The sequence below is a fragment of the Poecile atricapillus genome, chromosome 20, assembly GCF_030490865.1.
Source record: "Poecile atricapillus isolate bPoeAtr1 chromosome 20, bPoeAtr1.hap1, whole genome shotgun sequence".
NCBI classification, from domain to species: Eukaryota; Metazoa; Chordata; class Aves; order Passeriformes; family Paridae; genus Poecile; species Poecile atricapillus.
Window position 1 is genome coordinate 9843876 of NC_081268.1, and position 12170 is coordinate 9856045.

The window sequence follows — 12170 nt, forward strand, 5'->3', positions numbered from 1 at the left end:
AGCTATGTGCAACACCTTCTCTTTATATAAAAACCTTCTCCTTTTAAATATCCAAGCTCTACTGTAGCAGTCCAGCTTGAAACCATCAGATATTAATACACAAAGACATAAATATAATTAATAATTAATATATAAAGATATAAATACGTTGTTACCCAGCATCTTGCAAGATCCTACAAGCACAAAGAAGTGTTTGGGATACAAGACACCAGTAACAGGGTGAGTAGGAAAGAATTTTGCACAGTGACAGAGAGAGAAGAGGACAACTTCTCCCACCTGCGCTCCTGGTAGCCATCGTAGGTCGAGTCATTCAGATAAACGATGGGGAAGCCAGGAGCTGCTATTGTCCCTCCTTCAGGGATGCTGTAGGATGCCAAACCATCTAAAAAAGAAGGCCATGCACCTCAGAAACACAGCAGCAGCAGCGTGATCTTTTTATTTATGATGTGGACCAGCATCAGCAGTTCCACGAGCTGGGGGATCCCTGTGCACGCTCGGGGATGTGGGGGAGCCCCAGCCAGGGCTGTGACAGGGCTGTGACAGGGCTGTGACAGGGGTAGGAACAGGCACTCACCGTGCCAGACACAGCCATAGAGCTCCACCCTCATGCAGACGGTCATGGGTGCCTTGGTGACGGGGATCAGCCGCACGAAGCGCGCGATGATGGGCGGCCGCAGGTCCTTCAGCACCACGTCGTAGGTGTCGGTGTTGCCGTCGATCACCTGGAGGAGAAAAGAGCCACAGTTTTCCTGATTTAGGGGAATCAGCTCAGGGGACTTGGACAAAGGAAGAAACTTCAGACATCCCCCCTGGAATAAAAGCACCTTTGCACCAGCTCCACAGTAGAAGAGCTGAGAATCCTGCCCTGAGAGCGGCAAAGGAGAAGACACACCTTGTGTAGCACCTCCACATTGTGCAGCCGCTGTTCCTGAGCACGCTGTTACTCAGGGCCAGAAAACCCAAACCAGTTGTGTGAGAGACAAACCCAGCAGCAGTTTCCAGTCCTGGCCACTGCTGATCCCAGTGCTCCCCACTGTCAGGAACGCTGCAGCGCTGCTGGATGATACCAGATAATGCACAGCAAGCACAGAGCTGAGGCAGAACACGCTGCTCCAGCAGAGCCAGGACCAAGTACAACGCATCAAGCAGGATGTGGAGGATGTGCTTTGCACGGTGCAGCTTTCCAAGCAGACCCAGCTCCCCCCAGGCTCACCTTCCTCCCCCTCCAGGAGATCCAGCGCTCCCCATTCCGGCTGTAGTCGATGCGGTAGGCGCGGGCAAACTCCTTGCCCGTGGCGCGGGCGTGCCGGCCCTGGGTGCCCACCAGGGTGATGAAGAACAGCTTGTGCAGGTCAATCTGCAGGAACTGCACATCTTCAGGTTCCAGCAAACCAGCTGGGCACCAGGCTCCATCCCCCTCTTCCCTCTGTAACCTGAGGGGACAGTCACACGCGTTAAAAATAATCAGATTAATTTGAGGAAACACACAAAACTTTGGAGGATTGGGAGGAAGCAACAAAGCCAGCAATGGCTACCAAATACCTCTGCCCTTTGATGGTCAGCTGAGGCTGAAATCCTACAGGCAGTTTTGCCCTGTGCAGAACAGCTCCTCAGCCCCAGATATCTTTCATTAACTGCTTGGAGTAATTTCTTCCCCAGACATCAATTTCCAAGGTGATCAGAAACAACCCTGCTGCTCAGAAGGGAACTGCTCATTGCCCTGTAGCACCACTTCATTCTCATGGAGAAGGATTTTTTTTTTCTTTAATATTTAACCAGAATTTCCTGTACCACAGCTGTGAGCGCTGCCATTGCCTCCTGGCCTTTCTCTGTGCCCAGATTGAGTATGGAAGCAGCAAACAAGGTTTTAAGGGTAGGGGATCTTCTTCCTCAACAACATATTGGGTATTTAGGGGAAAAAAAGGACGGAATTTGTTGTCAGAGGTGAACCCACCGTGCGTACTGGGGCCCTGTGGAGTCGTACCACTGGCTGGAAGCAGTGATGTCCTCATCCCTGATGGTCCCCTCATGCATCCCCAGGGGATAACGACAGATTGCTGCAAATGGGAACACAAACAAGCAAAGATCAGCACTCATTTCTTTTAAAATCACCAGGAAAGTTTAATTCTAAGGCTACCACACCCAGGGAATAAACATGGTAATGCTAAAATAAGGAATGCAAAAAACAAAAAGGATTAAATACTTCATAATTATAATAAATTGAAAATTAGACTTACACTATCATTCAGCAGAGCCCAGGCAAGGCAAAAAAATTTTACAAAGAAACATTTTAAGAGCATGAAATCCCAAACCATATTATTGTTATTGGTTGCATGGGCCCATTTTACAAGGACAAATTATTCATCGATAATAATTTGTCAATAATAATGACATAAAAAGGAAGCTTTTGTTCAAGATTTTTCTTCCCCTGGAATCAACTGGATGCTTGACTTGTGTTCAAATGGGAACAATTATTACCTTCACCAGTTGAGATACAAGGGAGAAGCTAAGTATCTATCACAGATGACAAATCAAGGAAAGATCTGTCCTGTCCTGTCACTGCAGGCTGGAGTTCACATCTGACCATGTCTGTGCATCCATCCTGCCTCATCCCAGCCCGTTCCTGCCTCCAGCCTCAACTGGAGCAAGCATTTCCCCCCAGAATGGGAATACACTCAAAACCTGGTGCCTCCAGGGAGCACAGACACAACTGGCTCAAGCCTTGGATCTCCAAAAGCTCCCAACTATGGATGCTAAATCTGAATCAGAGTGCCTGTACAAATTACAGGCTGCATAGCTCCTCAGGCTTGCCTGAGAAAGTAGCCTGGGGAAAACATGAGAAAGAATTAAAACAATCCTCAGGGAAACAAAACAGCCTTGCAGGTGTTGTTTTGTGCTCCTTGTTTTCCTTGCAGGAGAAAGTCAGGGGGATGGTGAGCCCCACTGACCAATGATGGTGATGTAGTAGTTTACTACCCAATAAGAGTTTCCTTTCTGTACTTTCCACATATCAGTCTATAAAACAGGCCTGGAGCAATAAACTAAAAGATTTCTTCTGTTCTGACTCCCTTGAGAGTCCGTGTCGTTCTTTCTGCCGTCCCTAATTAGGACGACACCCCACACCACCACCCTGCAGATGAAGCTGACAAATCCTAGCTGGACTTGAGGTTTTCTCTTGTGAAAGAAGTTTTTAAACATGTCCTGGAATATTAGAGGTGTTTGGGAAAACTCTAAATCTCAGTGTATTCACTGCCACGCTGCTGCAGCCACAGGAGAAGTTCTGGCTGCCTCTCCCTCGGGCAGGGCTGCCCTGGGTGTCCTCCTGGTGTCCCAAAATCCCAGAATGGGCTGGGTTGGAAGGGACCTCAGAGATGATCTCCTGCCACCCTTGTACCAAACCTGGATACAGCTCAACAGGAGTTGCACTTCAAGGATCCTCGTGGGTCCCTTCCAACTCAGGAGATTCTGGGATTCCATGAAATCCATTCAAGCAGGTTCAGAAGCTACAAGACAAGACAGAGGGATGAAAACCACCTTGCTGTTATCACTACACAGAATAAAGCAGCTCAGGATGAATAACTGCCTGACAGATATGATGTAGAAATGTTTGCAAGCAGAGGGTGGTGCTTCAACAGGGTTTGTCTGCAGCTGTTAGGCATTGTATCAGGGAATGTGTGATGTTCTGAGTATTCCTAAATCACCAGGTAAAGGAGATGGCTGGTCACAACATTTCCTAATGATACCAGGTTACTTAATATTAAAAAATATTTAATATTTTTAAAGATTGTGGGAATACCTATGAAACAAACTAGAATTAGTGTTACAGCACTGCCTGTATTCATGGTCAGATGCCAAGCAGATAAGGAATAGAGCTCTTGCTCCTTCCTTCCCTCATCAAAAGGCAGAGAGGGCAACACAGATGATGAAGAAGATCAGCAGCCTCATCTTTACAAAAGGGATTACTGAAGTACAACAAAGATCATTTAGATTGAACAACAGATATCCTCACTGCCTCTCAAAACACCAGAACCAGGAGGCATCAAAAGGTCAGGTGGGAGAGTTCAAAAACAGAATTATAAATCCTTATCCTATTAAACTCTCCAACACCACAATTTCCCATGGGTTCAAAAAAACCCAGCTGAACAAACTCACAGCCACCACAAGCAAACAAATAGCCAAGCACTGGCTCTGGAAGCTGCAGTGATCTGAGGGTATCCCTGGGGCAAAGCTCAGCTGTGTGCCAGCCCATCCGTGCACCCTTTCAGAATCAGAGGGATGGGACCCTGCTGAGCTGGGTGGGCTCCTGGTACCACCCACAACATTCACAGCCTGGGGTTTTGTCAGGAACTCCCTGGGAGGAAACTGCAGTCTGCCTCAGACAGGAGCAATTGTGCCTGCTGGAAGCCAAGCAAGAGTTCCAAATCCTGCACAATCAGGTGATTTGGGGAACCAAACCAGCCTCGACTGTCTTCACCCTCACCTGGCCCAGCACAACCTGATCTGTTGTGAGCTGTGGGTAAATACATGGAGAGCTTCCAAAAGGGTGGGGTCACCATCTGAAAGCAGAAAGTGCTCCTTGTGCTCCTGCAGTGGGAGTCCTGTGTGCTCACACCTGATTTAAAGGTCAGACATGCACTGGCCAGCGATGGCAGATGGAGAGCTAGCTGGGAAAGGCTCTGGGGGACTGACTCCTCCTGCAACCCTGAACAAAACCCATTTGTTCACAAGCCCAGGGCTGGCACCAGAGTGTCCTTGGCATTGAGGGATGCACTCTGTGGGTGGCCACAGCTCTCACCAAAACCAGCAGCATGAGGCTCTCACCATGTGCACCTATCTTGAGCAAAACCACCTTTGGGTTCTGTTTAGGGTACTCCTGACCCTTTACTGTGCACTCAGGAGACACTGGGGCTCAGAGAGGTGGCCAAGCCTGTCTGTCAGAGAGGTCAAACAACTGCTGTAAGACAAGGGGACTCACCAGGACCCTGCCACACAGCTCTGAAATCACCTCCAAAGCAGCCCCTGTGGGTTAAAGATAATGCAGGACATGCTTCAGGCTGCTCCTGGAGCAGCCCAGGAGGTCAGGATAATCCATGGAGCCTCTGGCATCACAGCCAGGAGCACCAGCTGGGCCACAGTGCTGGAATCTGTCTGGGAAGAGCAGGGCCAGCCCCAGGCAGAGGCATTGGAGCAGCTGGGGGAGCTGAGGAAGCAAAGCTGCCCGAGGATGTCACAGGCAGAGCTGAGGAGTGTGAGGGGTTATTTCCTGATGGAAGGGATTCCTGAAGGAGGTGGGAGCACTCAGAGCTGTGCTCAGAGCCCACCCACCTCCCTGGAGCTGGTGTGGAAGAGCCATTCCTGCACCAACAAAAGGATTCTGCATGGCACTGAGCCTCCATCTGCCATCCCTCCTCCTCCATGAGGCTGAGCAGTGGCAGCCCCAGTGGCAGGCTGGGTGTGTGGTGGGTGCACAGGGCAGGGAATGCTGTGGAACAGGGAGCACAGGAGTGCTGCTGAGCTCCCCCACAACCCTCACTTCGCTTCTGGCTGCTTGCAGCACAACCTCAAACCTCTGCAAATATCCACAGGCCAGAGCAGGGTCAGAGGCAGCCACAAAGGGCTCCAAACAAACAGAGCCAGCCCCAGCAGAGCCAGCACGGGCCCTCAGGGTAGCACTGATGCCTCACCACACCTCCAGCCAAGCTGGAAAAGGATTAAACTCATTTATTTCACAGGCTGTCTCCAGCTCAAAACACCTCATTACAGGAATTTTTGCAACACATTGCAGACCATTATCTTATTCATTTCCATCATGAGTATATCCTGCCAAATGCTGTAGGATAAGAGGTCCTGCCCTCCACAGAGACTCACAGGCTCATATCTTCACCCTATCCTTGTGCCAGGTAAGGTTTTCTATCTGTCCCTCCACATTTCTCTCCCCAGAACACCCCCTTGCTGGCTGGAGAGCTGTGGCTGATGCTTTGCTAACTGGTAATTTGTTTTCCAGAGCGAGCACAGAACCTCTGAGCCAGTCTGGAGCGAGGTTTGTCCTGCAGGCCACACAGCCAAAGCGATGGGGGGACATTCAGAGCTCAACACAGGCCTGGGCAGGCAGAGAAATGAGGATATCCATGTGCCTGGGATGGGCAGGAGAGTGCCCCACTCCAGCACAGCTGTCCAGGAACATCTCAATCCATTGATTCAAACCAGTGATTATCTCTACATGCAACCTTTACACTCAACCCCCACGAGAGGCAAAGAAAGGCTGAGAAGGAGCACACAAAAGGTGGGAGATGAGTCCTCTCCCAGCCTGGCAGCTCCCTACCAGGGTTGACTTCGGTGCCAGAGGGCTCAGGCAGGGAGGCCAGCAGCAGCATGCAGAAGATCATGGTAGCAACTGGAGGTGCTGCACAGGGTCAGACGAGTCCTTCAAAGGCAGCAGCTGCCATCTACATCTCTGAAAGACAAAGCAAAGAGAGAGGATGAGTCCTCCAGAGCCCTCTGTGCTGCAGGGTTGCCGTGTGTCATCGCCTCGTGACGGGCTGGGCAATCTTCCCTGCCTTCAAGAGTGTCTTTGACCTCAGCCCTGCTCTGCTCATCAGCAGATCAGAGGCTTTGTGAAGAACCAAGGATCACTTGACTGTCTACACCACCCCTAAAGCCAGTGCAATCCATCTCTCAGGCCCTCAGCTGCCATGACTCCTGGGTGGATGGATGTACCCTCTTAACTGCTCTTAAACAAGTCATCTCTCCTGAATCAATACTTCACTTTCCTTACTAAATTAACAAGTAGTGAAACTGCAGCTGCAAATGAACCTGGGCAATCCAAGCAGGCTTTATCCACCTAAAACTTTGCACCAAGTAGCCAAGCAGGCACCTTGGGACTTGCCACACACCTTTAAGAGAAAGGTCCAAACCAGGGTGAAAATAATCTCTCCCTGCACATCCACACTGCTGCCAAAAGTGCAAGTGCACTCACATGGGTGAGCACACTCCATTTCCTGTTTGGAAACAAGGAAAATAGCAAAGGCCTAAACTCTGGCAATTCCACTGGAAAGCCATGATAACACCTAAAGGAACAGGAGGTCACATCAGCAGTTATGTGAATTCTTTATGTCCACATTCACTACACAAAGAGCCTTGGGAGGCTCCCATCCTGGAGGATAACTTAACAGAAGGCAGGCTAGAGGCTTTGTCTCATAATGGAATGCCAGGAGAAAAGAAAACAGAACAAATCCATAAATGCAAAGTTGCCAGGACGAGAAGGTGTTTGCTCAAGAATCCTCGGAGTTTTAATAAAAAGGCAACACTGAATGTTGGGATTTGTTAGTGAAGGAGGAGAGGCTATAAAAGGGCCCATCACTGTGCCAATGCATGCATGCATGCAGAGCATCAGATGCCATTAGCTCAGAGATTGGTAACAAAAGGCTCTCTTTTTCCGCCCAACACAATTAAACTCTACAAGTCACAGCCCTGAGCTGCCCTGGATACCCAAGGGACTGGATATATTCACAACAGACAGGCACACCACAGCTCCTTAAATCCAAAGGTAAAACCTTTGGCTTGGGAAATCCCCCAGCTGCAGATTGCTGGACGCCCAGAAGCTAAATCGGGGTTAGAATCACTGGAGCTTGCCCTGTTTTTATTCTCTTTCCTAAGGATATGCTACTGGCCATTGTCCCTGCTGGATTCCATCAGAAAAGATGGCTCTGAGCCTGAAAAACAACTAAGGGCCTTCTTGGGAAGGGAGCCAAACACGCAGGCAGGAGGGGGAGCTAATGCTGGGTAGCTGTGCCTTGCTGTGCCCAGCCAGGCAACCAAAAAACACCTTAAAACCACCAGATCCCTCCTGCTCCAGCCACCTCGTGGCTCCCTACATGAGCAGCCTGGCCAGGGCTGGGAAGGGGCTGTGATCCCGTGGTGAGCCTGCAAAAGCAAAGCACAAGCCCAGAGCTCAGCAGGAGGGTCTGGCCAAAGAAGGGGTTTTGACCAAGCACTCTGCAGCTGTTTGTGCATCCAAGGTCATCCTTCCCCCCCCTGGAATGGAAGGAGGTGAAGAGGAAAGGAAAGCTCCAGAACTGATCTAGAGCTCACCTGTCAGAAGCTCTGTGCCTACAAAAGCTGGCTTTGCATTGGGCCCTTGCCTAAAGGGAGGACAAGCAGGATGAATCCTCTCTGGATGTGTCTCCATGGTTGACAGAGGAAAAGGCTGGTCTGGACTGGTCCTGTCACTCCCAGATTGGTCACATGAATTCTCACCTTTGTGGCAGTGGTGATCTGCTCCCAGCAGTTCAGCCCTGCACAGGGACCTCAGCAGCTGGTTCAGGTTCTGCTGGGTTTGTTTTTCCCCACCACATTTGGTTCTCAGTCCTGGATCACCAAAGTGCCTGTCAGTGAGTCCTGGGAGAGGAGAGAGCAAACAATGCCATTTCTCAGCTTTTAGAGCTCCACAGCAGCTGCTGTTCTAAGCAAGGTCAGCAAGAGTGGTTTTCACACCTTCAGAGGGTGAAACATTTTGAAGGAGCTCCAGCTGCAGAAATCACTGTTTGAGGAACTACTGATGTTGATTGGTGCTGAGTCTTAATCTCAGCCAGAAGTAGATTGGGTTCCCAAACTGCACACTTCCCACAGCTAGGACACACTGGAATTACTACTAAATACCATTCTCTGTACAAACTGCTTGGGAATCATCTTACTAAGGATGTTTTCCTGTGTAATGGCTCAATATTTTCTTTTAGAGTCCTTTGCTGTACTCATGCCTATCTTCCCACCCTGCCCACACATACACACCAAGTGCCAAAACTACAGCACAAGCCCAAAACCAGCAAAAACAGGATTAGCAACATCCTCTGAGAGGCAAGAAAGTGTTAAACTCTGTTCCCAGGCCCGACTGGATCAAGTTGCTAATTGCTAACAGCTGGCTGCAGGAGAATAAAATCCTGTTACAATCATTGGGAGAGTGGAAAAGAAAAAAAATCTCCTTGTTGAAAAACTCACTAAGAAATGCAAGAGGGCACTTTTCCCCAATAAACCCAGCAGATACCATGGCTGAAAAGTCAGTCCATGCCTCCACAGAGGAGCTGGCTGTGACCCAGCACTGTCCCCAGCACAGCAAAGGCTCAGCAAGCACAGGAGGGAGCTATTCTTCAGTGATGTGCATGAAGAAGGTGGGACTTGGAGCTCCTCCAGGTACTGTTCTCCCTCCAGAGATCCATTACGGAGGTCTGGCCTGTTTGCAAGCCTCTCTAGATCCCAACCGAAACAGGCATTTGTTTTAACTGGTTCCTTTGCAGATCATTACCCTGGAGTGGGACCTGATCCCGTTCCAGATGCCCAGAGCCGCGCCAAGAAACTCCACGGTCGTGGGCAAGGCCCAGAGTGTATCACACACAGAGCTCTGTGCACAACAGGAGGAGCTCTCCTGAATCAAAGCATCCTCAGAAGAGGTCCAGGAACAGCCAAGGAGGACTGGATGGCATCTCCTGGCATTCCTAAAGGAATTCAATGGGGAAGAAGCAAAGCTAATAATTGGGGCAATATCTGATGCTTGAAGAAATAAGAGGCTGGGAAATGTGATTTCCATTTCTCTGTCTCCAAAACAATGGCAGAGCATTTCTCTTTGCCTCAGAGTTAATCTGAGAGACCCCAGCCGCACAAGTCTTCCCCTGGAGCACACACAGCTCCAGCTTGGACCAAACAGAATTTGGTGATGAGAACGCTTAGCAGAAAGAATTCAGCCCATGGACTCAGACATGAGGCAGTGCCTCACCTACAGCCCAGAGACATGCTGGTGTTTCTGCACAAGACCAAGAAACCCTCCAGCTTTTTCCCACTGCCTGTCAGCCAGTCCTACAGGAGTGGGGGTGTCCTCAGTTTGTGAAACTGCCCAGAGTACAAAAACAGACTTGGGGATAAATGAACATGCATTAAATGTAATTTAATCCATCCATCCATGGCCAAAATTAGAAACCATTAGAAAGACAAAGCCAAAGATAAGGAAATGTAAATTCACTGGTTTTAGCTCAACTAAACCAAAACCAAAGCCTCCCCACCAATCCAGGGCAGGGGAACTCTGTTCTCATCTCAACTGAGGAACCTGGAAGCATTTCCATGACCCAGCCAGACCTGCCAGGACCCTGCTAGGACATGGTCATTCCCTGAGAGCCCCCACCCAGCAGCAGGGGCAGGAGAGCCTCCAGCACACCCTCCAAAATACACATCCCCTCAGCTGCAGAGGCTCCAGTTCCCAACTCCAGGCTCCAGAGCCGCTGTTTCTGTAGGACAGAAGTGGCAGAAAAACAAGATTGTGCACAAAGCAGCAGTTCCAAGTACCTCCCTTCTCCCTGCACAAGCAGCAGTGTCCCTTACTGTCCCTTCCCAGAGCTTCCTTCCCACCCTCTCAGGCCCAAAGAGCACTCAGCACACTGACATTTTCACTGTTCCTAAACACTGGCATCTCTCTCCAGCTTTTTTCTTTTAACAATCCTTAAAATATATCAACTAAAAGTCAGCAATAGTTCTCTCAAGACCTACAATCTCCCACTGCAAAGTCTCACATAGCAACCATCCCCATGACATGTTAACCACAGAGATGACAGATGGGGTATTAAGAGCACTCAATCTAAACCACCTTCCTCCCTCCCTGTTCTCAGGGGGCTCCACCATAACCTTTTACTTAACTGTGCTCAAACTTGCACTCAGAAGGAGATCAGGTTGCTGAGTCACAGAATTATTTGGGCTGGAGGAGATCCCCAGGAGAGCATCTAATCCCAGCTCCTACTCCAAGCAGGGTTAGCACCAGTTTCAGAGCAGCCTGCACAGGGCTTTGTCCAGCTGTGTCTTAAAAGCCCCCAAGGATGGAGGCTCCTCTCACCTCTCTGGACAACCTCTCCCACTGCTCAGCTGTCTGAAGAAGGAAAACTTTATCCCTCTGTCCCAAGGCAGAAACTCCTGTTATCTCATCTGACAATCACTGTCAATCCTCCTGCTATGCACCTCCTTGATAACCTGCTCTTGGATACTCCAGAGCCTCCTCTTGTCCCAGCTAAACCACCCTGACTCCCTTGGGAAGCCAAGATTCAGTATTAATTTAATTGATATTTTCTCCCTGGTGAGACAGGGGCTCCCTCCATGCAGTGGGACAGCTCTAGTCAGATTCTGCCATGACTCCCACAGGGAAACTGGGGAATAACTGAGTTTGTCCCATGCTGATGTCAGAGCGTGGCAGGAGCACAGCTCCCCAGCCTCTGCCTACGGAGTGCAGGGATCACATTCCCACTGGTGACTATTTTTGAGGGGTATCAGGTGGCACTTTCTAAATCAGCTCGTCCAACACGGTGCTGAGAGCAGCAGGGAGACTCTGCCACCCTGGCCCAGGGCGAGGGCAGGGGTGGGGATGTGGATCAGAGCCCACACAACTGCTCAGGTGGGTGTTTCTGAGCTCAGAGCCCACCAGCAGTGCTGAGGCATGCAGGAAAGCATGAAGGACGTGCCAGGGATCAATCCCTGCCCAGACACAGCCTCACCCCCAAAGCAAAGCCCCTCCTGCCTCCTGGGAGCAGCAGCCTTTGGTCGACAGCAGGGTTGCATCCCTCAGGATCCAGGTATACAATGTCAATAAAGCTACTTTGGCAACCAGTGCAGGAATCTTATTAAACACACAATTTGAGATTTTAATATTTTTTTTTTGGGCATGATCTGCTTTCCATCAGAGCCATGCTCCTTCTTTAATGTGACAGAGGTTGGTCTCCACTGCCCGCTGGTTACCTGCTCCCTTCTCCATTTTAAAACACTGCTACAACATTTATGTTTTCCCAAACTTTTGGATCTCCTTTGGTCTTCCCAGCTTTATTACAAATTGGCAGCCAGGATTCAGAAAGCTGCTTTGCCAAATTGTTTTAAACAAACAGGTTCCAGTGTTGCTCAAGTTTCAAAAGACTTTGAAATGTTATCTTGGGTTTAACACCCTCCCTGGTTACCAGTGCAACGGGAGGTATTCCGAGAGAATATCATCCAGCTTCTCCACAAAAATGGGAAAGAAATGTTTTACTTCTCTGCATTGTTATCAGCAATCAGTTGGGTTTAAACTTTCCCAACAACATAGGCACCGCTGATTAAATTTATTTTGTTTTACAGATATTAAAATATTTCTCACTGCCCCGTGATACATTTGC

General features: G+C 49.5%; 1 protein-coding gene across 4 annotated transcripts in view; it reads right to left on the reverse strand.

Annotated features, from left to right (window-relative positions):
* Nucleotides 1-12170, reverse strand: part of LOC131586530 (discoidin domain-containing receptor 2-like) — a 57358-nt gene that overhangs the window by 17913 nt on the left and 27275 nt on the right. For 3 of the 4 annotated variants that reach the window (XM_058853472.1, XM_058853473.1, XM_058853474.1), the window contains 5 exons: nucleotides 6323-6454; nucleotides 1955-2057; nucleotides 1214-1433; nucleotides 575-722; nucleotides 277-382 (listed from right to left, as the gene is read on the reverse strand). In XM_058853472.1, coding sequence (XP_058709455.1) covers nucleotides 277-382; nucleotides 575-722; nucleotides 1214-1433; nucleotides 1955-2057; nucleotides 6323-6386 — 641 coding nt within the window. In that variant the 5' untranslated portion in view covers nucleotides 6387-6454. Of the gene's footprint in view, nucleotides 1-276; nucleotides 383-574; nucleotides 723-1213; nucleotides 1434-1954; nucleotides 2058-6322; nucleotides 6455-8256; nucleotides 8398-12170 lie in introns of those variants that run through there. The other variant, XM_058853470.1, reaches the window with a different exon arrangement.